The 25,840-nt window shown below is 40.4% G+C and overlaps 4 protein-coding genes across 4 annotated transcripts; 2 read left to right on the top strand and 2 right to left on the bottom strand.

Moving 5' to 3' along the window:
* Positions 1 to 202: 202 nt before the first annotated feature.
* Positions 203 to 3,568, bottom strand: dnaaf6 (dynein axonemal assembly factor 6; the record flags this gene model as incomplete). The annotated part of the gene is made up of 6 exons (XM_080034291.1): positions 203 to 332; positions 922 to 1,007; positions 1,887 to 1,983; positions 2,756 to 2,861; positions 2,972 to 3,035; positions 3,476 to 3,568. 6 exons carry the CDS (start codon positions 3,566 to 3,568, stop codon positions 203 to 205), a joined length of 576 nt encoding a protein of 191 aa, XP_079890417.1.
* A 609-nt stretch (positions 3,569 to 4,177) lies between these two features.
* LOC307255592 (MICOS complex subunit MIC26-like) lies at positions 4,178 to 4,971 on the top strand. Its single transcript, XM_080034289.1, has one exon. The coding sequence runs from the start codon at positions 4,187 to 4,189 to the stop codon at positions 4,769 to 4,771; it is 585 nt and encodes a 194-aa protein (XP_079890415.1). The 5' UTR covers positions 4,178 to 4,186; the 3' UTR covers positions 4,772 to 4,971.
* Positions 4,972 to 5,509: 538 nt separating this feature from the next.
* eif3f (eukaryotic translation initiation factor 3, subunit F) lies at positions 5,510 to 10,038 on the bottom strand. The gene is made up of 8 exons (XM_080034287.1): positions 9,908 to 10,038; positions 9,441 to 9,511; positions 8,914 to 8,993; positions 8,365 to 8,502; positions 7,955 to 8,046; positions 7,289 to 7,425; positions 6,456 to 6,569; positions 5,510 to 5,679 (listed from the first exon to the last, which is right to left on the bottom strand). The coding sequence occupies exons 1-8, from the start codon at positions 10,017 to 10,019 to the stop codon at positions 5,602 to 5,604; spliced, it is 822 nt and encodes a 273-aa protein (XP_079890413.1). The 5' UTR covers positions 10,020 to 10,038; the 3' UTR covers positions 5,510 to 5,601.
* Positions 10,039 to 12,636: 2,598 nt separating this feature from the next.
* Positions 12,637 to 25,581, top strand: kcnj9 (potassium inwardly rectifying channel subfamily J member 9; the record flags this gene model as incomplete). Its single annotated transcript, XM_080034282.1, has 7 exons — positions 12,637 to 12,934; positions 15,079 to 15,289; positions 17,312 to 17,513; positions 20,542 to 20,734; positions 21,177 to 21,374; positions 24,098 to 24,228; positions 25,309 to 25,581. The coding sequence occupies 7 exons, from the start codon at positions 12,637 to 12,639 to the stop codon at positions 25,579 to 25,581; spliced, it is 1,506 nt and encodes a 501-aa protein (XP_079890408.1).
* Positions 25,582 to 25,840: the final 259 nt, after the last annotated feature.

Here is a 25,840-nt window from a genome sequence, read left to right on the forward strand (position 1 = left end):
AAATATTCATTAAAAAGACATATTTTAATATTCAGAATCAGTGGCGACAGATGTCAAAATAGCATGAAATAAACATTCACAGAACTTGATAATTTCTCTTATCAACTTTTTCTGTGATCCCTTGATTGCGCTTGTGTGTGTGTGTGTGTGTGTGTGTGTGTGTGTGTGTGTGTGTGTGTGTGTGTGTGTGTGTGTGTGTGTGTTATGGCATGTTGATAAAGTCCATGAGGCGTTTTATCAGTAGAGTGACTTCCAGTTCCTCTCTCTCACTGAAGAACTGAGCCTTTCCCTCTGCGCTGTGCACCGGGTGTGGGAGATGAAGACCAAGTTTACTGAAGACAGGAGCAGAAGAAAGGTTAGACAGACAGACAGTGTACTGCATTGATTATTTATTTATGTGTAGTGTATGCATTGTTTTTGTTTTTCTTTTTTATTGTCTTTTTCGTGATTTAAAAAAAATATATATTTCCGAAAGTCAAATTTTTCCTCTGATGATCATAAATGACATGTAACAGCAAGCAAGACCATCAGTGCAAAGAATGATATTTTTATATAGGCCTAGTTTTTCTTAATGTCTTTGTCCGGGAATGCTCACCCAGGAACAACAGCTGGCATCGTAAAAACACTACCGCTTATGTCCGAACGGGCTGCTAGAATTAACACAAACTGAAGCTCATATCCACTTCAAACTTTTAAATGATGATAAATATATTCGTAAAAGAAAGAGATTGAGAGAGCACAAGGCTGAGAGTGTGTTATTATGAGAGAGGAAGATGTTAAGGGTGGTGATCAAAACTCAGATCATGATGTGAACCTCTGATCGAAAATTATTATTTTTTTGGTCTGAAGGTAAGGCTGGTGCCCTGTGTTATCTTAAGGGGATTGAAAATGAAAAGAGGACATTTTCAAAGCATTTCTTACTATTTTGGCGTCCGTAGATCCAGGAATTTTTCTTTTACATCCAGGGTCACGTCTGTTGCTTTAGTGTCTGGTAGTTTGATTTTCACCTAAGGGTCAGAAAGAATGAACACCTTGTTATCATGTATTTCTGTGCTATGCTGACACAGCAGTTGAAAAACAGTTCTTTACACATACAAGGTGATGGCAATATATAGAATGCAGGAAAGCGGTAACTGAGCAGTGTGGGCCCCAGAAGAACAGCTGTAGAAGATTCTTGGACAACTGTAAATAGATGCAGCTGAAAGTTCAAGACTGGATGACCATATCATTAGAAGTCAGTCACACTCTGTGATGGCCCCGCGCATTAGGGTTGTCATTTGTAATTCATTCATTCAGGCATGTTTCATTCTTTGTCTTTGTTGAATGTCATTGATGATCTTTGTAATTAGACTATATTCATCTGATGTTCCTGCTTTTACTGTGCTCATCACTGATTCTTGACTCATTCTCTGGATTCCCCGGATTATTCTTATTATCAGTGAATATAAAGTGCATTTTTGTTCTTCCTTTTATTTTATTTTTTATTTTACTTTAAATGCAGTCTAAAAAAACTTGAAATAAATAAAAAACCTATCCAAAACTTTAAAAGTAGTGAAATGTATTTCTTCGATTCATCGCATGTTGGGAAAACATATTCTTTATTTGACATGATTTGATCTTTTATAAACAGTTACCTTTACTCTGCCTTGTCTAGGCGGATGTACAGTTGCTTGACATTTTTGTTATATTCACAAATTGCTTCAAAATGCGTTTAGCTTTGTAGAGTCATCTATTTTTTAACATACATTTCCTGAAAATCAGCACAAACTTGAGAGATTGGGAGTATCCTTTGTGTCCCTAATCACATCCCTGTATATTTCATTTTCCAGTGTCAGAAAAAAACAATTGGGTGAAACATAAAAATTATGTAGTGGATTATAAATTACCAGCATGGCTTCACAGCACATGGAAGATGGGTCCTTCCCGTTCAAACCCAAGAACAGATCCTCTGTCCCCACACTCTGCTTCAGGATTATTTCATACCTAAACACACAAAGGTTGTACACACACACACACACACACACACACACACACACACACACATTCACACAAAACGCGATCAATAATCCCTTCTACCTGAACACAAAGGTTAAACACACACACACACACACACACACACACACACACACACACTTATGCATACAAACATACACTCATGCATACAAACATAACACAGTCAATATAGACATCCCATTTGTCAGAATCAATAGTAAACAAAAAGCCAAGCAGGCAGCCAGTGAGTGTCAGCTGAGGTGAATGGAGTGTGAAAAATGTGGCACTATATAATTGTGATGAACACTTTCCTACAAGCAGTCTGGCTCTCCATTGTACTTCTATAATTACTTTATAGCACAAGGGGTAACCATGGCGAGGATTTGGAGTAATTAAAGACCCATCTTTATGTGTAAAAGATCAGTGGAACAAAGTAACGTAATTGAAAAGTTGGGAGTTAAACCCCTCACATAAGACAGTGGGGCTTTTGGGTTATGATGAGGCTCAAATGGACTGAAGACGACCTCGGTGGAGTGTTGGACTATTCAACTTTTTCGGATTTTTTTTTTTTTTGGCATTTTCAAGCTTCATTTGATAGTGTGGAGAGACAGAGATGAAATGGGGCAGAGAGGGGAATGACATGCACAGAACGACCCTGGCCGGATTCGAACCAGGGTCTATTACTGCTAATGTGGACTGAGCCTCTATGGGGTGATGCTCTAACCAGTACACCACGAGCACCCCATTAACCTAGTATCCTTACTCAGGCTGTGGTCGCGGGTCAGCCAAATCATCGTACTGGGAGCCTTCAGCCACCTCTTCCTCACTCCAGATATCTTTGCTGTTCTTCTTCACATAGGCAGTTGACACTAGGAAGTACACATGAACACACACACACACACACACACACTCTTTTAGCTTTAGGCCATCTGAGTAGAATCTTGACTTATGAGTGATGTGCAAGCATTCAAAGCTTTACCTTCTTTGTCTTTTTTTGGTGGGGGGCCGATGTGCCCTGGACCCATCCCTGCCAATGTCACATTCTGTGTAGATAAACATATTTCTTATTACTCAGTTCATATACACACTTATGGTATCCAGTCATTTATTCGAATGCAACATGTGCCAAAGTAAACTATTTACGAGCTTGCTTATCTATTTGAGACATCACTGATAGATAAATGGTGTAGCCTACTTTATTTATCACCAAAGGGATATTACATTGTAGTAGGCCGGCTAATAATTCACATTAATGACAAAACACACATGGGACACACACACAATGAAAAGTAAAAAACTGAACACAAAATGACATAGGCTATAAAAACATGTAGCCACACAAAAACAACTAGGGAAGCAGCAGCATAATAGCATATTGTGTAACTTAATGCATCGCCACTTGTAGGCTTTAAGGAAGCTCTCGTTGGCAATAGTGAACTATGAACAGTTACACACACTAAATGTGTTTCATTTAATCACTTACTGTAGATTCATCCTCGTCTTCTTCCTGCTGAGTTGATAACAGAGCAGACAGGGCCTGTAAACTCTGACCGGATGATACTCCGAGACACTCCATTCAGAATTACGAACTAATTTACAATTTTTTTTTTAAATCATAAAAACACCAAGACAAACTGTCACTGCACCCCCGCCGTTAATAATGGTTTAAATGGACCAGTAAAACTTATTTTAGCCTTAATAATTACATGTAGGGCTAAATGTCGCTGAAAGAATGGATGGACTGACTGTCGACGCTTTTCCGTTTCCTTGGAGACGAACACACAGGTTTTCATGTTTCCTTGGGAACCATGGACCTGTTGGGAACCGATTACGTCACAGACAAGCCCTCGAACATGAATTAAATTAAATGTGATGCATGAAAACTACAAAATTTCCCAATTACAGGCATTTTATAGATATAAAGTAGGCCTAGCATAAATGGGGGAAAATACTGATAGGCCTATTGAAATGGTAGACTTGTTTATAAGAACATCCTATGATATACAAACACTTTGGCCTAATATCAAAAACATATCCAAAATAATTGAATTAATGTGGGCATTGATGTTTGTGCATTCAAGTGTAAATTACAGTGAACTGAGAAGCAGCGGAATTATCGCTTCGAGTTATATACATGTCCCTCCCCAGACACCGTAGCCTTGTGAGTGCGTGCGTGCATGGCCAACTGGGTGTCATGTTGAAGGTGACAGCAGGTAGTGCAATGCCTGGAGCTCTGAGCTTGTTCCCTATCACCGTATTTGCCGCTTCCGATGACGGGGACAAAGACTCGCCCGGCCCGGTACCCCTCCTCCGGGACGAGCTGTCTCTCTACACCGTGCCTCTCCAACCCCGCTATGTGGAGCCTGAAGCGGGTCAACTTGAGCAAAGTGTCGCCACCGTCCGGAAGGTAGTGGAGCCGTCCGTGCTGTGGTGTCAAGGCACGTATGGCAAAATCAAACCCAAAGTTCAAAGTGTGGTGCGCTTCGGGAACGACACTTACGACTACTTGAAGAACCCGCCTAAGGACTTCTATCCTCGGGCAGGAGTTATTGGTTTCACCGGTGTCCTGGGGCTGTTTTTGGCAAGAGGCTCCAGGATTAAGAAGCTCGTCTATCCGGCGGGCCTGGTGGCAGTAAGCACCTCACTCTACTACCCAGAGAAGGCAGCAGGCATCGCCAAATCTACCGGAGACTCAGTGTATGAGCGCGCGGTGCAAAGCTACTTGGCCGTGGAGAAGATGGTCAAAGGCGGAAAAGATAATTCGGATACTAAGCCCTAAAAAAAAGGATCAAGATTGATTGAGATTCTGCAACAACTCAGTAATAAGAAATCAGCATTTCCGGATAATGTAGAAGAGTGACATGTGCTTCCTAGACAAGCTCTGATCTGATGTGTGTGACTGTTTCATGCCCACGATTTGCACTACGCTTCTCATGTAACTCAGGTCCCCAAAGATCTGCTGCACCTTAAATGATTAACTTCGGCTTCAGATATGAATGTATATTTATAATGTAGATGATTAATAAAAAATAGCAATTGTCTTAAAATAAAGTGTTTGGTTTTAGATGTGTGTTGGTGTCATTGTGTCTCGAAAACTGTAAAAACCAAGTTACATAGAAATCAACTTCTGGAACACCTCAAACAAATTGTTCAACTTATTTAACAGAAAAAGTATTGCCAGACATTGTCAATAATCCATTTTAACCATTGAATCAAACTGAATTTTTTTGGGACTGTTGGTTGGACAAACAAGTAATTTGAAGACCTTGGGGTCTAAGATCTAATTGTTGTGGACATATTCTACACTTCATAGACCACGCAAATAATTGACAGGTTGGAAAATAACCAGGTGCTGCCATAAAATAGACACTTTAAAAAAAACATGTCAAACTTGATATTGGCTGAACTGCAAGAAGATAAATGGAAAAGTAATATAACTTTACAAAATGTTTGTTAACGTGTAATAAACCAAATTGCATTATTTTGAATTACAATATCTCAGAGTGTGAACACTATGTGACTGTTAAACGTCTTTATTTTTCTCAAGTCAAAAAAAAAAAAAAAAAAAAGTACAAAAAATTAAATATGAAACACTTTAAAGAACTGTCCTCAGAGCACGACCAGCTTCTCATTCAGAGCGATCTGTGCTTGGGTCAGGTTGGACAGGTAGGTCACCATCAACAGGTCCTGTGAGGAGACAAGAGCATTTACATTTGGTTATTACAAAATGATTCATAGTCACGTAAAATGAGTTGTAAGCAAACAAAAAGGTCACAAAGATAGGCCCCTACTAGACAAAACTATTCTAATGTTTCCTAAAAGGCTGGGTGTGTTGGACAAGTGCTATGTTAAAAATTAAAAAGACGCCAGGAGTGCATATCACATAGATGTTTCCAACATCATTTTACACAGCAAACTCATTTTTTTTGCACTTTTGAACACTTTGCAACTCCAGCGTTGCCGTGTGAACCAGCAAAACCAGTCTATGTGGAAACGGTGATGTCAAACTGCTCCACTTGGCACATGTTTATTATTTATGTCCATCTACTACAAAGTTCCACCACCAACTACTGGCCTGGAATGCATACTGCGTTTTAGGTCCCACATGCGGATCTGTGTGTATGTGGATCGTATCAAAAACAATTGTCTAAAACGAAGATCTTTTTTTTTTTTTAAACATAAAGTAAAAACATTCCCGTTTTAGCGAGTCAGTTGTCGTGTAAATGTAGCTTAAGAAGCAAAGCCCAACTAAATGCTTCCTCTAATCAATGGGACAGTGCCAACATGCTTAGTGCTAAGAACAAGCCTGACAGCAGAAAAAAAAACAGAAGGGAAGGGCAAAGGAGATGAAGCACTGAATCCAATTAGCCAAAAACTACCATCAGCAGGGGCTACAAAAGTTTGACTTGTGTATATGCGAAATACATTGTTATGCCTTTATATAGCGAATGGAGAGCACTTACATTGATGTTGGAATTGAGCATGTTCTCGAAGTCCTCTGCTGAGATGGTGGGCACCTTGTTGACCAGGTCCATCAGGAAGCGACCCACACTGTTGTCTGCGTTCACTTTGCCAGACTGAGACACATCACACAACATTACTGTGTTAACACTTGATTGAATAGCAAATCATCTCTAGGGACACAACAGACTGACATTAAGTGGACTAGCAGGATTATGGCCAGTGCAAAAAGAACCAAGAGGTGGTGCTTTATCATTCATTTAGGCCTGCTGTCATTATGAATGTAAGGTTTTTTTTTTTTGTTGGCACATGGGTTTTATCGCTCTGCCAATGGGTGAGCAGGTGATAAGCTTAACGTTCCACAATACTTTAGGCTCAGTTATCTGACCTCAGACCATTGGAACATCTGAGGTCATTTTCAGTCCGAGCCAAATGTATTTGAATTTTTAACTAGTGCATTTTCGGTTGCCCATTGAAGTTTGAACAAATCAACTACACTAAACATTCTGCCCATGTTAATAAATGAACAAGTTATTCGTAAACGATATTGTGCCTTCACGGTGGCAGCTCCAAGACAATAGAATATCCATCCACTTTCAATAAAACGCTCACCCTCCATTGACACTTTGTAGAGAAAACGAACACCGTTTTATCCCACTTTTATCTACCGTCTTGCATTTCATCTTTTGTTTATTGTTGTGCGTTGCTTGTGCATAGTTCTTAATATTGTACAGCACCTTGGTTAACTCCGGTGGTTTATAAATAAAGCTGATATGATAATAATGTACGATTCCCATCCGAGTCACACTATTGTTCCCATTGCTCCAACACTCACCAGCACGTCATCGATGTAGGCCAGCACAGTGGTGAGCATGTCCTGCACCCGGGAAGCAGAGCCGGCCACCTGGGACAGGTCGGAGGTCAGACCCTTGGTGCGGTTTGGGTTGTTACGAGTCCTCTGCAGCAGGTCCACTGTGACAAACCAGACAGGAGTGTTGAGAGTACAGTAATACAACTAGCCATTGATATCAGGACAGCTTAAAGGCTACACATCTTCTGTCACGGGCTAAAAGGGCATCTTGAAGCTTGTTCGACTGCACCCTGGCTAATACATATATATTTATATCTAAAAAAGGTTTAACGTAGCACTTTTTAGTTTGGCTTATTTGAAGCTGATTAACTTAAATGGCTCTTGCTGTTCTAGGTTTGTCCACTCATTGTTTTAAGCACTTATTGGAAGATGATTTGGATAGAGGCATCAGCCAAATGATATATAAAAGAGCCAAGTAATGAGCCAATAAAAAAAGAAATGTATGGAAAATATATTACAGGCAGTATCCAAGTTGAATCTACATTGACATACAAGTTCTTTTGAACACTTTGATTAAAATATTTTTTTCTCGTGACAAAGTTGAACAATTTAACAATCTGCTATTTAGCATAAGTAGTTTAAGTTATAAAGCTCCAAACACACATCTTCATTCACTCTCTGTATCCTTACCGCCTATCCTCTCAGTGTCATAGTAGATGTACTTGACGGTCAGTGGGGTGAACATCACACCGACGGTCTTGCTTGGCACACCCATCTGTGCACTGTGCAGGAGACACACAAACACATTATAAACACACACACACACACACACACACACACACACACACACACACACACAGTCAGTTTGTGGTTCATCAATCTAACAAAGAAGCAAGGACATGTTTCTAGTGTATGTGTTCCTGTTGTTCTGAGTTTGTACCTTCATGGTTGAATGCACTTAATGGAAGTTGCTTTGGATAAAAGTGTCAGCTAAATAAATAAAATGTAATGTTATGTGTCTTTGTTTTATTGTAAAAAAAAAAAAAAAGGAAAAAGAAGCTTAAAACCAAAAGGAAGTTAGGATAGTAAGACAGTCCAACCTGACGTAGGCACGGATGTTCATCTTGCCGCTCTGCAGGGCTGTGTCCATGGTCAGGTGAATGGGGTTGGTGGCTTCACGGCTGTAATACTCATGAATGAGCACAGAGTGTTCTGTGATGTCAAACCCTGTGGCATACCTGTGAGGACAATGGCACTGGTGAGTCAAGGGGATACTTTTTTTCCTTTCCAATATAAAAAGGTGGAGCCAGCAATTATGGAGAACGCTTGTTGTCAAAATCCATTGGTCAAAATCAGTAAATATCTCCCCATGATCTGCTACCACTCTGTTAATGTGTGCACTGAACAATAATCTGGTGTTAATACACATCCTATGGTCTGTAAACTGGAATGTAAACAAAGGGGACCCTCTGTGGCCATCAGCATGCCCGTTTAGCCTAGGCTGTTTATAGACACTGGATTTTTTTCAGCGTACGCACAGTACATACAGGTAGTGGTTCATGCGGAGATATTCACTGATTTTGACAACAAGCATTCTCCAGAATTTGCTTTAATATTTGAAATTCCAAAATGTAAATCGATCAACGCACCATCCGATGATGACCTCAGTGGGTGACACCCTCTTGTGGAGCTCGTACATGTTCTTAGCGAACTCCATGTCCACAGCAACCTGTTGGAAAGAAATAGACAAACTGTCAGCTTATTCAGAATATCATCTCTCTATTACTGTGTAATATGAGACAGCCATTTAAACAAATACAAATGTTAAAATCTTCACTGCCTTTAAATCAACAAAATACAAACAATGTTGTTACTTTAATTATTTAACAACAGCTGCCACTCCCTTCAAAATAGTCACACAAGTATAGGTCTGTTAAAGCCCCGTGGGAATTATACAGGTGTTGTCTAGACGTTACATAATGTACATCATTTATTTCGATGGCAAACTTCTTAGAAAACACATTTTGGCGGGACAAGATCATCCAATATACGGCACTCAATTGCGAAGACTCAAAACATCCTTGAACCCCCAACTGCCCCGCTGCTATGTCTCAATTATGTAAGAAATGCTGACACATAAACATCATACTGTGAATAAATGAGACTGACAACTTACCTCATCTTCAGACTCATTGTGGGGGACAGAGAAGCAGTTGGTCACCTCAATAGAGTGCTTGTCAACAGTACCTGAAGAGGACACATATTACAAATGAAATGTTATTAATTAGCTCGATAACAAGAGCTTAAAATCATAACGAACCATCAGCTCCGGCTAACAGCTAAACTGACAACAACGTTCTAACCTTGATGCTAAATGTCACGTCGGTACTCAGAAGAGGCTAAATAACTTGGCAGAAACGCAGTTTAAAGACGAGCGCACATCCAGATGTTTCAAGTGATGCTGACTGTTTCTATCTAGCTAACAGTGGCTATTGCTAACCAAGCCAGCATGCGTTAGCAGAACAGGCGAGCTAAAACTTATGGCTAAAAAGAGCTAGTTAGCTTAGCTACATTAGCATCAGTTGTTTTCATCCGAAGGCGGTACACCCCAACGAATGACAAATATAAAAATGTTTTGCTTACCCAACAGGGTCCCGATTACACGGCTTGCTCCCTCATTTCTCCGCTCATAAGAGTCGCAGATAGAAGCGAGAACGACGGGGTGAATTTTCACCAATGGCCCGGACACCGACATCTTGGAAAAGGAGGCTCGATCACCGGCTTCAGTGAGGAAATATACCGCCACCTAGAGGCCGGAAGTCCGAATAACCGCTCAATGAAAATTACGCTAATTATAATCCAAGTCACTGATACCATGCGATTAAAGGCTGTTATATCAGTAGAAGTTGTTGCAATTTTTAATAAATGCTTTATACATTATTTCTATCAAGTTTAAAGAAGTCTGGTATAATAATTTCATTATTGTCTTCTATATTAGAAAGAAGCAAGTGTAACAGCATACAACAAAAGACAAAACTAAAATATTTATTGTCATAAACAGTAATTATAATAAATGAATCGAAAGCTTATTAATTCACAATCCTTATTGACCTGCTACTAATGGTCGTATACAAATTCAGCAGTACAAAAGAGAGGAAAACCTACATAGGCCATATAATATCCCATCACATTATCAACCTTTATAATATAAAATATCCCACTGAAAATCACCTATCCTAATCATCCTTAGAGCCCATAATACACAACAACACCAGCATAAAAATAAACCATATCTTTCTAAAAAAAAATCTAAACGAGATGTAGTTTTTATTTCAGTAACGTTGACCATATGTTTTAATAGCCTAGGAGATATTTATAGTGATTGCGTCACAGAAGAAAGGCCCCTCGGCGTTTCCTCGTCTGTGAAGTGCGTGCAGATGCTTCGCAGACCGGCAGTCAGTACAGCGGAGAGAGGTAGGGAGATGTTGTCCCTTTTTGTTGTGGAAATGAGACGCGTTTAAATGGCTTGGCAGGGCAGGGAAGGGTCGACACAGTAGGCTACAGGGTCTTGGGGTTTACGACAGACAGACAGCCTCCTCCTCCGCTTATTTAATGCTCTTCACCTGACCGACTCCATCATCAAATGAGCACGGATGATGATGGAGCCCTTCGCTACCATTTCGCAGGTCCACTGTCCCACACATGTTCTACAAATGCGGTAATAGCCTACTTGTACTCGAGTCGTAAGCAGCTTTTTTTTTTCCGGGTTTGAGATCGTGACGTGGACGTGGCTTTCTTATTCATTGTGAACGGATCGAGGTGGTCTTTTGTTTTTTTTCCTGGAGAAGAAAAAAAGGTGGAAGAGGATGAGTGGACTGATGCTGCGTCGCCACCGGTAAACACCAGATAATGTGTGTCATTGATATTGAGCCGAGGCTACCAATTTGCGTCTCGTTCTTGGACCAGATTCTCGTAGCCTATAATTTTCTTATGATGACGTCTTGAGCATCTGAAAGTTGCCGCTACCACGGAGCAGGTGAGCAAAAACATCCATTCGTTTATTCCTATCTGTGTGAGATTAGTTCACGAATGCTTTTCTGTGTAGAGTACATAGAGGCTATTGGCTGGGGCTAACACAGACACCGTGTAATTGAGGCTATTTCTGATCCATCCATCAGGCTTAGTGCGTCATCTTGATTGTCACCGTCAGTCTCCTCTCTGCGTCCATCCCACAATTGTCTAATTAGGTATGCTACACATCATCCAAGGGTACAGACTCCATTTTACTGTCAGCACATATTTCAGAAAGACACCAATGTCTCTCTGTCCGGCTATAGAGCTTACAATTTTAACTCACTGTGATGGAGACGAGTTATATATGATGTATTATGGTATGGGACTTATGTAAGGCATCAGCAACAGGCCTGCAGAATAAATTCAACACATTTAAACATAGGGCTCAGTTAGTGCAATTATGCAACAGATAGACAGACACAGACACACAGACACACAGACACACACACACACACACACACACACACACACACACACACACACACACACACACAGACACACACACACACCACAAGGCACTTTATGAAACATGTTAAACAGGCAAAGACATGATGTCCAATGTGTATGGGAAGCGTCATAGGGTATCAGGTATCGGGTAGGGGTCAATATTATAGTGGAGTCACATTTCTGGAGGATGCTTGTTGAAAAAATCAGTGAATATCTCCTCACGATTTGCCACCTGTCCGTACTGTGTTTGCACTAAAAAAATATTGTCTTAATACACAGCTTAGCATTAACGGGCATGTTATTAGCCAAGGTGGGCCCTTTGTTTACATACCTGTTGTTTACATGCCAGTTTACAGTGCCTAGGTTTTGTATCATCACCAGATTTTTTTCAGCAAACACAGCACATACAGGTAGCGGATCTTGAGGAGATATTCACTGATTTTGACAAAAAGTAATTTTATCAACAAGTGTTCTCGAGAATCACTGACTGCACCTTTAAAGAGGCAGGGTCACTGAAAAGCTCTTGAACTAGGTCCTATTTAAAAAGAAGAAGAAGAAGAAGCATTTGCCAGTGAAATACTGTGACGAATAACCGTGTTCTTCTGTCCTACTCCAGGCTGCTGCAGTAAGGCAAACAAATGGTCCAATCGACAGCCACTGGACTGAGTCTGCCATAGGGAAGATATAAATAGCACGCTTATACACTTGTCAGACACACACACAGATATATAACCACACACACACACGCACACACACACACACAGATATATAAACACACACACACACACACATACACACACACACACACACACAGATATATAAACACACACACACACACACTCACAGAGGCCATGGCGCTGGAGAACACAGTCTTCCCCTCTCGCCCACACTCCCTCTCTCTCCCCGTGGAAGAGAAGGTAGAAGGGGAAGAAGTTGAAGTTGCCACCGAAGTCACCACAGCATCTACGGGTATTTTCGACCTGTCTGAAGAGCTGGGCCACGTCGTAACCACAGAGACGCCCTTGTCCCCGCCGGTCATTGTCAAGAGGTCGTTCCAGTCCAAACAGGCCGAGCGCGAGGCCAATTTCAACGTGCCCCAGCTGAAGAAAAATCACGATAAGGAGAAGGAGCGCGGACGTTTCGGATGGGGTGAGTGACACTCTGCATACAATTACCTGTCGTTATGCAGTAGTAGTACTCTTAAACCCAGCACTAGTTAAGTTTTAGATACTCCTGCTCAAATATTACTCTGCTACAAGTGAACGTTTTGCAGTCTAGGGCAGTTTGTTTACATTTGCGGAGCCTGCACTAAGTTTAAGAAACATATTTACTCCGCATGTAATTCTTAGTATTGAAGAATTCTTTCAACATCAATCAAAACCAAATTATTTTGAGGCACCTGGAACCAAACATGAGACAAGAATATGTTTGTAAACAAAACTGTGGGCCCTGATCCTGTAAGAAATATGAGTAAAACAGTAACTTTTGGATACTTTTCTAACTTCAAAGAGTCTTCTAGGGATCACATTTACCCGTGAGGATGTTTTTTTATTCATTTATGATAATATACCTGAGACACAATTTCACACAACTAAAAGATTCTCTAGTAAAGTACAGTTTAGTAGATTTTCTATGTTACTGTCCACCACTGCTTGTACGTTGACATACGTAGACTTTACGGCTGCTTTCTACACACTTCAAGTCGGGAGAAAAACAGAGTGAAAGTTGCAAGCACATCATTACTGACTCCTTTAAGTCCTTGGGAGATTGGGAGCTATTGACGGGCTATATACTATGCAGTGTGCATCTACACACACACACACACACACACACACACACACACACACACACACACACACACACACACACACACACACACACACACACACACACACACACACACACACACACACACACACACACACACACACACACACACACACACACACACACACACACACACACACACACACACACACACACACACACACGCTGTGTTTTCAACTTGTGCACTTTCTTCTGTTTCGCCCCCATCTCTCTTGCAATAGTTGTGAATCTCTTTTAATTGGAGCCGCCCTGCAGTGTTTCTTTCCTCAGCGGTTTTGACTGTCATGCAAATGTTTTTTTTCATTTTGCCTTCTTCACTAGCTGTTCATTTGTTTCTCTCTTCTTTGCGAGAGGAAACTTATTCGGTTACAACTATTCATCTGCTATGGGACATAAGGCTTCCATGAGCTCTCTCCAATTGCGCTCCAAATGTGTTTTTCTTGTACAGATGATGGTTAGACATTTTGTTAAGCCAAAAGATCTTGCAATAAGGAAAGACAACCCTAAAACCTAGAACAAAAATGGTAATGAAAGAATTGGATGTCACGTAAATGAGTTAAAAAATATCACACGATAGTTTTGCATCCAGCACGGGTCAAAATCTTAGATTATTCTGGGTGCACGCGCGGTAAAAAAGGCTCTCTACCAAGGAAAACAACATCAATTGCTTTCAGTGTTTTCCAGCGAGCAACTGAAGTATAATGTTGTTGCTTTTCTTCTTCTTGTGTTTGATGTAGTTGTCCGGTTGAATTACCATCTCCCTCTCTTTTCCCTCACCTGTCTCTTTTCATTTCTGACTTTCCCGTGGAGTAGTTATGTCCTCTGTTGATCCTCCCATCTCTCCACGTGCCTCTCACTCAACCCGAATCACTTGAACCTTCAAACAGAAAAAATGAATTCTCAGAAATTCAAAAGGCAGACCTTGAACGTGCTTGTGAAGTTTTGTAAGGTTATTGTGAAATGTTTTTTTTTAGAAACTGGGTTTATGAAACTGAAACACCTTTGTAGGCTTGTCTTAGTGGATAGTAGAGCACCAAAACCCATGCTGTGCTGCAGGCTCCACAAGAGCAAGGTTAAAAATGTGTAGCATTATATATTTCTATACTTCTGACTCAAACTTCGAGCCTCCTGCCACATGTTGAAGTGTCCCTGGGCAAATTGCTCTCGATGGTTAGCTTGCTGCTGCTATCAGTGTATGAGAGAGTGAGTGTGTGTGTCTGTGTTCAGTATGTTATTGTTTATTTATTTTACCATCATCAAAATCGATGGACGTCCGAGAGAGAGAGAGAGAGCGATTGTGTGTGTGTGTATAAATGTGTATGAGTCAAACTATGCAAAATATAAGTGCAGTACATTTACCACAACCATAATTGTGTCACTTCTCCCTCTCTATCTGTCTCTATCCCTCTCTCCCTCCCCTGTTCTGCCTGGTACCCCCCCCCCCCATCACCCCCTGTGTTCCCCAGCTAAGCGGCGTAAGAGGCAGCGCTATGTGGAGAAGAACGGTCGCTGTAACGTGCAGCACGGCAACATGCGCGAGACGTACCGCTACCTGACCGACATCTTCACCACGCTGGTCGACCTCAACTGGCGCTGCTCGCTCTTTGTGTTCGTCATGGCATACGCAGTCACATGGCTCTTCTTCGGGGCCATTTGGTACCTCATAGCCTACTGCAGGTAATCTGTCTGTCTGTCTGTCTGTCTGTCTGTCTGTCTGTCTGTCTGTCTGTCTATCTATCTATCTATCTATCTATCTATCTATCTATCTATCTATCTATCTATCTGGTACTTAATAGCCTTCCGCAGGTAATCTATCTATCTATCTATCTATCTATCTATCTATCTATCTATCTATCTATCTATCTATCTATCTATCTATCTATCTATCTATCTATCTGTCTGTCTGTCTGTCTGTCTGTCTGTCTGTCTGTCTGTCTGTCTGTCTGTCTTTTATTTCTATCCCTCTCTTCGGAACTTGCTGAATCCCAATGACCCAAAGGTAAATATGAAACTGCAGCCAGTCAAGAATAAACTCAACTTTTCAAGACTGCAGTAAAGTTGGAAATATATGGTATCAATAATTCACAAGTAAGGGGCGCCCTTAGCTCAGTTGGTAGGGCGTCCCCCCCCATGGGCCTCGGCCAGCAGCGGACCCGGGTTCAATTCCAGCCCGCGGTCGTTCTCTGCATGTCACTCCCCTCTTTTCTTGACATTGTATTTTGGACCTACGAACAAAATTGTATTTCCTCTCTATTCTAACTTTTTGACTAATGTCGGAGTGCCTATAATGAAAAAACAAAACAACCTCCTCTTTTTTTCTTTTCTCTGGTGGCTCTAATACTCCATAATCTTCTAATAAAGCTCTTTGTAGAAAAAGCAAATAAACCATTTCTCCAAATATCAAACTATTCCTCTAATGATCAACTCGCAACAACTATTCAAAGATGAATGATGATGCTGTGAGCAACACATTTTATGCAACGCAAGCTTAAAAAGCAACTTACAGCCAACAGAAAATCAGATGACAAAGCAGTATTAACACGCTCTCATATTTCATTGTGATGATGCGTTACCTCTCTTCACAAGAAGATGTGTCTGCTGGATCCCCGCCCTTAATTAGCTAACGTATCCGTGTCATAAAAAAACGCGACCTCTTTATATCAATTACAGGCTCCACCATAAGCTGGTGCCAGAAATCTGTCCGTGTTGCTGCAAACGCCTATGGTCACCAAACACATGGTCAATAAAAGTCATAGATTATATAAATTGCCGAACACCACTTTCAATAATTAGCCCTCCCCCTTTCCTCTGGCTGGCGCTGTGTTAATCATGGACATTAGTGTAGTGTGGTGTAGTGAGTCTAGCTTTGAATAGAAAATCTGCCGACTTTAGTGGCACGCGACTGGTGATATATGACTGGGAAAAGTCGTTTTTTTTTGCAGCGTTGAGAAAAAATTGACAGCGCAAATGTTGGGAGTATGATTACTTTTGATTCACAGCGGGGAATTAGCTGGAAGGAGACTGTAAATATAAAGGGAGGGATGAGTTGTGTGACACGTGTATTCCTGCACCTCTGTCCTAAAAATATAAATCTGCTCGCTCTCGTCTGTTGTTCACTCTTGACACCCACTGTATCACCACACGCACGTACATATACACACACACAGGTTTGTTCGCCTATACTTGTGAGGACATTCATTGACATAATGCATTCCTTAGCCCATTACCCTAACTGTATCCATCAAAACTAAATGCCTAATCCTAACCCTCACACTAACCTAAACCTTATTCATACCTGAACCTTAAAAGATAGTGTTAACCCTCAAACAGCCCTTTGAAGGCCTGTACTAAAGTAAGAATCGTCCAAAATACCCTCACTTTCCAATAAAGGCCTCACTCTGATGGTTAAAAGCTAAAACTGGTCCTCACAAAGATGTTTGTACAAGTACGAACACAGACAGACAGACAGACAGACAGACAGACAGACAGACAGACAGACAGACAGACAGACAGACAGACAGACAGACAGACAGACAGACAGACAGACAGACAGACAGACAGACAGACAGACAGACAGACAGACAGACAGACAGACAGACAGACACACACACACACACACACACACACACACACACACACACACACACACACACACACACACACACACACACACACACTCACTTTTCTCTCTTCCCATAGGGGTGATCTGGACCACCTGGAGGATGAGACGTGGACTCCGTGTGTTAACAACGTGAACGGTTTCATCTCAGCGTTCCTCTTCTCCATTGAGACGGAGACGACCATCGGCTACGGCCACAGAGTCATCACAGACCAGTGTCCTGTTGGAACCATGCTGCTGCTGCTACAGGCTATACTGGGCTCCATGGTCAATGCTTTCATGGTGAGTGGCAAGGATGGAGAAGATAGAAAATGATATTCGGTATTAGTAGTTGGCACTAATGGCTTAGTTTTGTCCGTCCTGGGAGAGAGGGATCCCCTTACTCTTTCAACTCTCCCTGAGGTTTCTCCATTTTTTAATCCCGATAAAGGGTTTTTTACTGGGAGTTTTTTCTCAGCCGAGATAAGGGTGTAAGGGCAGAGGGTGTCATACTGTATGGAATGTAAAGCCCACTGAGGCAGATGTCTATTTGTGATATTGGGCTATACAAATAAAACTGATTTGATTTGATTTAATTTCACTTACAGAAGCAAATTCTAAATGAGATTTTTCAATATTTTACAACAACATGAAAAATTACAAGACATACTGTAAAGCATACACTGGGATTTGTGCACTTGTATACATTTAAACCTCCCAAGAGGAACTTTGAAATGTTTATGAAACTCGTGTCTCATGTTCATCTGATGATTCATAAAAGACCTGTAACAGCAAACGAGACCATCAGCAAAAACAATGCTGGAATGTATTTAGACAGTGAATTACTGCTAACCTTGGTAAATACTTTATCTGATACTCGCTCTATGTCAGTTGTGTTTAAGAATCCTTGTCTAACCTGGCTCCAGTAGATGTCAAAACTGCTCCAGCACATCAGAAAAAAAAATACATATTTTTTTAAAAAGCATAAAAAATTAGCTTACAGATTTGTATATCAAATGTTCCAATGGTCAAAATTATTTAGGGTAAAACTCCACCTTTCTGTCAGTCACCAAACTAAGCTTAAAACCAAACAGAAAAGTCCACGTTTACACAGTTTGACGTGGGTTAGTTTTGTCAGAATGAGGCCTCCAGTCATTTCAGCTGACTCAAAAAAAAAGAAAAAAAAAAAGAAAAAAGAAATGTAGTCTGGTGCCTAAAGCTTAGAGACAAGAGTCTTTGCTGGAATACTACGCAGACCAAGTGACACTAATTCGTAGCAGATGGAACGCCTCCTTATAGGGAAATATTCAAACTGCTGATGGAGCTAGAATCTTTCCCCATGAAGTAAGCACTCTTCTGATGAGGATGAATCTACACACTGATGTCCGAGGCACAATCATGTTTAATGCATGATGTGTATACCAGCTGGAAGCGTGCCATATTAGCAACCAGAGGAAATGTGGGCAGCTCTAATGTTCATATTAAGAACAATTATTGAGTCTGAGGTTAACTCAAGTTTCACTGCTGTGTCCAAGCATTTTTAAACTGAGAATAATAAAAACAGAAAAAATGAACGAGCTATTATTCGAGTATTCAGCAGCCCCACAGTCTGTGTTAAAGGTGCAAGCTGCAAAGGGAATTGTTTTAATAATTAGTGTATAATCGCTTGAATTTTGTGTTTCCTTAGAATTAGCCTTTTATATCTACATAATAGCAGGGCAATGCCGCACCGCCATGTTTCTACAATAGCACAGAATGGACAAACATAACAGCCTTATGCGTTTGTATTTAGTGTGTGTCCGCCAGAAATGCCGAAAAAGTGCTATAGAATAAATAACCACATTTTCACCGCATCACTTAATATTGTGGAAAGACTTGAGGCAGTGGTGGAGGATGCAATCTTTAGTAACTAGCTTCTTGTCCTTGGAGGCCACCGTAGCTTCTGTAAATTCTCTAACCGAGTGAGGTTAGCAAGGGAGTGTTGCATCTAGAACTTTCACCACTAGATGATGCCAACATACAAGTTTATTACACACAGCACCTTTATCTATGGATAAGAAGTGATGTCATTTGTCCTATTTACTTACATTTACTCTATGCCTCTGTCCAGGTGGGCTGTATGTTGTAAATTCTCTAAATGAAAGAGGTTAGCAAGGGAGCATTGCAATGTCTAAACCACTAGATGTCACCAAAATACATGTTCATTACACATCGCATTTTAACTATTAATGATGTACTGTTGTATACTTACTAGTGCTGTCAAGCGATTAAAATATTTAATCGCGATTAATCGCATTAATGTCATAGTTAACTCGCGATTAATCGCGATTAATCGCATTTTTATTTATTCTAGCCTGAATGTCCCTTGACTTCTTTTTGTCCCATTATATTTTCTCATTTTAATGCTCTTATCACACCCATTCTAATTATGATATTTAAGAAGAAATACACTGAATTACAATGATACAATATTTCTTCTAAAATATCATAATTTGCAATTCAGTGCAAATAACAATAGCCTATTGACCCCCCCCCCCCCCCTGCACCCTACCCCTTGAACAGCATTCACAAACATATTGGAACTTCTTTTTTTATTTAAAAACCAAACCATAAAACAACATAGGGTATATAAAACAAATTAGTATTAAGGCTACATTAGACTGGTTGCTGCCTAAATGTTTTGGGAGTCTTTCATCCACAACTTATTTCAGACTGTGTTGAGTGGACACACAGGTGGTTGCCATGGCGCTGCTGCAGCCGAGGCTTCAGTCTCCCTTCGTAGCGAAAATTAAAGTGAAAATGAATGACTGGTGGCTGCCACTAACATTCATGGAAGTTTTGGTGTGCGCGCAGGGTTATAAGTTAGACTTCTGCAAATGAAAAGCTTTCTTTTCTGTTCTTTTCCGTGTAGACTCAGAGCATGGGTCTCAGAGTCACACACGGAAGACTAGTGACGGTCGCGTAACTGAGCTAGGAAGTGCTAGGTTCCGGTTTCTGCTTCAAAATAAAAGTCAGAATTGACTTGACGTTTCGCCGTTTTGCCAGTTAAATGATTTTAATGTGAAATTACGCTGTAGGACATGTTCCGTTTGAATTGACAGTAACTTAACTGCGAGCCATATGTATAGTTTGTGGTGTTTCAGTTGTTAAAACATTACTAGTTGATTCAACAGCTTGTGAAAAAACCACAACGTCTCCTAGGACATGACGAGCGTTAATCGCGCGATAAAAAAATTGACGCCGTTAAAATGGGTTTGCGTTAACGCCGTTAATATCGCGTTTAACTGACAGCACTAATACTTACTTACATTTACTTCATGTCTGTGTCCAGGTGGGCTGTATGTTTGTGAAGATCTCTCAGCCCAACAAGCGTGCGGAGACGCTGGTGTTCTCCAAACACGCCGTCATCTCCCTGAGAGACGACAAGATGTGTCTGATGTTCAGGGTGGGAGACCTGCGCAGCTCTCACATCGTAGGAGCCAACATGAGGGCCAAGCTCATCAAGTCCAAACAGACCCAGGAGGGTGAGACTATATATTAACCATATAGTAGTTAACTTTACTCACTACTAATTTACTAATGTAACTAAGGATGTGTGTGGTTAATGGACTAAATGGTTAAGATTCTGTTTTTGAGATATTTTTTTTCACACTTAAATAATTTGCATCCAAAAATATTTTTTATAGATTTTTGATTTGTAATAAGCATGCATGTGTTTCCATCTATCTATCCATCTATCTATCTATCTATCTATCTATCTATCTATCTATCTATCTATCTATCTATCTATCTATCTATCTATCTATCTATCTATCTATCTATCTATCTATCTATCTATCTATCTATCTATCTATCTATCTATCTATCTATCTATCTATCTATCCCTCCATCCATCTCTTTCTCCCTCCCTCCCTCCTTCCCTCCATCCATCCATCCACTCACCTCCCATGTTATTCTCTCCTCCAGGTGAGTTCATCCCTCTGGACCAGACAGACATCAGTGTGGGCTTTGAGACGGGGGATGACCGTCTCTTCCTGGTGTCTCCGCTGGTCATCTCCCACGAGATCGACTCTCACTCCCCGTTCTGGGACATGTCCCAGGCCCAGCTGCAGAGGGAGGACTTTGAGATCGTGGTCATCCTGGAGGGAATGGTGGAGGCAACCGGTGAGGAAGGGGTTACATTTATTTGTTAGAGGAATACTTCACCCTATCGGGAACGGTGTTGTATCATTATAAAATCGCTATTATAATATAATGAATTAGGTTTTTCTTCCCTCAGTCCTTCCTCAGTCTTCCTTCAGTCTTCCCTTGGCCTAGCTGTCCTATTAATCCTAATCCTACATTTTACCATGTCTGATGTCACACATGGGAAAATGTAGGGTTAGACAGTGAGACCATAAAACTTATCTCAGGCTAGGATGAACTGATTTCTAAAATATTTGCACATTTAAACTACATAGGATAGGACTACAGAGCATTGTTTTTCAAAGTTCTAAAGGCCTTTATATTAAATGCATGTTTGGCTGACACGACAAGAGTTGAGCGTGATGAAATTAATCTTGTGGATGCGTCGGACTGTCTGATATTACAGTAATACCATCACTGCTTTACAGAAAGTAGACCCCGTCCAAAACTGTCCATTAGAAAAATTAAATTCTCTCTTCCAGGATGTCCCAAGTTTTTTCTGCAATCCGTCTCCTCTCTGTCTTTCTGGAAGCTTCTAGAGATATAAGATTTTTGTGATTAGGAGGGAAATATGTAAGGGATAATGTAGAGCGAACGGGTCACTCGCGAGAAATAAAGACCGACAAGATGAAGCAGAAGCCCGAAGCGCAGTTGTAGGAAACTGTCAATATGCGGACAACACATACTCACGTCGTCTTGACTGGAGTCCTGTCGGACATTAACCATGACTCCTGTGTTACCTGCTCTCCTGATACATGCAAATCATGATAAAAAAGTATTCCATTGTTTTCTGAAGGAGTAGTACCCCTAACTGACTGTTTGTGGACGTCTATCCATCAACACTATGACGTAGACCCTTAGCAATTGTCATTAAATCCTTGACAGTGTGCTGTCCTGCTGGAAATAACAGACCTGTAGAATGTCGTTATTGACCAATCAGAACACAGGATTTAGAAGTGCCATGTAATAAACATATATATTTAGATTAGGAGTGAATTTGTTACATAACAGGGAACCAAACTGGAGTGTGATCTCCAGAGTGAATGTGGATGTTTTTGTGTTTTCACTCTGTATGTTCACATCACTTCACTTCTATCCTTCCACACACATCAGCCAACGTGTCAGTGAACACTCATCTGCCCTTCAGCAAAAGCCCTGACGAACTCAACCGCCAGTCACACTTGATAAATACACAGTAGGCCAATACCTGGAAATGGGAATGCGTCACACAGTGTTATTTTACCTGCTCACAATAAAGCTAAGGCTTGGGTTGCACAAAATTATTTTCAGTTTTTCATTATCTCTACTCAAAGATCCCCTTAGAGATTCAATATTTAGAAGCAGAATTTGACACCAGTGTTTTCCCTATACATTCATTTTAGAGGGCTGAATTTTGAGCCCTGCTGTTAAGGCTGACTGATTGATTTATTGATTGATAGATTTTTGTCACTGAATAATCTTAACCTAGAAGCTGACGTATATAACCACATCAATTCACACAAAGCTTATGAACACATACAGTATGCATTTATTTTCAATAAAACACAAGTTTACTAAATCTCAAGAAAGCTTGATATGTAAACCAGACAGACATTTTCCTCTGTTTGTCGCTGTGCAGTATGTAGTTTGTACTAAGGCCTCAAGAGCCATTGATAGATACTGATAGACATACACTTTTAAAACGTCCTGGCAGGGCGCAATTGTGGACGCTCAAAACATCCTTGCGCCCCCAAATGCCCCACTCAATCTTAGGGTAAACACTGAACACCTATGTTCTATTAATTTTACTGCAGGTCATCCCCCCTCTCTCTCTGTCTCCCCATATCAACTCCGTACTATCTTATAAAGCTTGAAAATGCCAAAAAATTATCTTTAAAAAAACTACAAAACCCAAAAAGTTCTAAACAAAGTTTGGTAGGACCAAGTTACCCCTCATCTCGGAAAGATTTATTTTGTAACTCTTTCTCCCTTTATACCCTTCACGTATTGTCTTAATGTCAAATTCATTCTAAGAGGATAATGTACTGGACTGTTTGGCAGGACTTGAGTGTATCAGAGCTATTCATGACGCGTCTCTGTGAGGTAAAGGTAGCCTCTGTGCCTACTCCAAATATTGATTCCCTGAGTCAGAGTGCAGTGCAGAGAGAGTAACAAACAAGTAGTAGAGAGAGTCGTGACTCGGCTACAGAGAATATTCACGTAATAGATGTCGTGCCAATTAATCAGCTTGTGAATAAAAGGGTTGTAGTAAGATGAGACACTGCATGGGTTGAGAATGATTATGGAAAGTTTAGTTGATGTCAGTGATTTAGAAGTTGAGATTCTTGGTTCAGAGTATTAAAAAAAATATATATTGTGAGGGTAATGGCTGTTAAAGATGGTTTTATAGGAGAAATATAAAGACGAGGTTTAGTAAGGTAAAACACCTAAATGTACATTTTTGACTTTTTATTTATACTAGTATGAAAGACATGTAATGGAAGCAAAATCGCCAAAAATTTCAAAATTGACCAGTGCTTGAAAAAAACAACAATGTTTTTGCCTGCCTTGAATTTTAGGTGTGGTGCTTTGACGATAAGCGCAGACAATCCTTATTTATTTCCTCTGATGTAACACTAAACAAATGTTGTGAAGCATAATAGATGAATGTGCTCATCAGTGCGTGTGTGTGTGTGTGTGTGTGTGTGTGTCTGTGTGTGCAGGCATGACGTGCCAGGCCAGGAGCTCCTATCTAACAGAGGAGGTGATGTGGGGTCACCGCTTCAGCCCCATGATGTCACTAGCAGAGGGATTCTTTGACATCGACTACGGAGCCTTTCATCACACGTTTGAGGTAATGTCTTTGGAACCCAAATACAGACACTACAGGATCATATAAGGGCGTGTGATTTGAACAGGTATCAAACTGTGTGTAAAAACCTATTTTTTCTTCTGTGAAAATAACTTCCTAAAACAGCTACTGGCAACATTAAGTACCTTGCATTGTATATTGAGTATAGGAATTTGCATCCAGATTTTTTTTTCATTTCTGTCAATAGGAGGACAGACATATAATAGATAATGTGACATCATGTTCAGTTATCAGAAATATAGCAGAAAAGGCTTCAACGATTTTAGACCTTATCATAAATGTCTGTAAAAGAAAAACCAACAAGATAAATAATGATAATATTAATACACGTGATTAATTGACAGTTATTGGTATTTAATAAATAGATAAATAAATAAATTGAAAAATCTATTGGTCCCTTTAAATACTATTAATGTCAATTTAACAATTTATCTGAAAAAGCAAACAGACTAAAACCATTTCTTCCACCAACAGAAGACAAGAAAGTCTCTGCAAAAGTGTTTGATAACTAGCTGTTTTCCCTATTCCTGTCTCCACCTACATGTAAAACCAACTGCTGAATGCTCAAACTTTAGCTGTTGAAATGCATGCTGGGAAATGCAGGAACTCTAACTAGGTATTTATTTTGGTAGGGACAAGTACATTGCATGGATCCAATGCCACCCACCATTGCTTTTCTAACCTACACCTACTCCTAAATGAGCTTTTATACAGACGCACAGGACTCAACAGGTGAATACATACAAAACAATGCAGAACATCAACAGTGAGAACACGCTGTTTAACTGTCTTTAAGTTTTAGTTTAAAACAGTTTAAACTTGTCGATCCTAATTATTAAAAAACATTAAATAATAGTTTGGTCTTTTGGAAAATACACCACTTATGTGTCAATGATTTAGATGATACGTTTGTTGTCAATGTCATACAGTATCTATCTATCTATCTATCTATCTATCTATCTATCTATCTATCTATCTATCTATCTATCTATCTATCTCAAACATAATCATCAATGATCAAGTGATTTGACCAACTCCCCCGCTTCCATTTCCCCCTTAAAGGTGGACACGCCCAACTGCTCGGCCCGAGAGCTCTCATTGGCCGCAGCCCGACTGGACGCTCACCTCTATTGGTCGATCTCCAGCCGGCTGGACGAGGAACCCACGCTGACCAACCCCGCTGCCAGGCAACCGGACAGCCAATCCACCAATGGCAAGGGAGGAGGAGAAGGGCCCACCTTCATCGTCGGGGAGATGACGGACATCCAGGAGCAAACGGGATTGGGCGAATTGAACGGCAGCGTCGCGACCGTCCAATCAGAATCAGAGGCCTAGGACACAGAATGTTAACGAGAGACATTTTTAGATTATTTTATAATTTTTTTTTCTTTTCGTTCAAGGCAAAATGAGTTCTACAGCGTATGCCATAATCTTCTGTTATTATTACCATATATGGAGGAATTTATTTATTATATTTCTTTTGTCTTTTATTTGTATGTTGATCTTTGTTACAAGTGTACCGTACATGTAAAATCTTTTTTTTCTCTTTTTTTTTCTTCTCTTTGATCTGTTGGTGTTAGTTCCATAATTCACC

Source organism: Ammodytes marinus (genome assembly GCF_949987685.1).
Source record: "Ammodytes marinus genome assembly, chromosome: 9".
Taxonomy (NCBI): domain Eukaryota; kingdom Metazoa; phylum Chordata; class Actinopteri; order Uranoscopiformes; family Ammodytidae; genus Ammodytes; species Ammodytes marinus.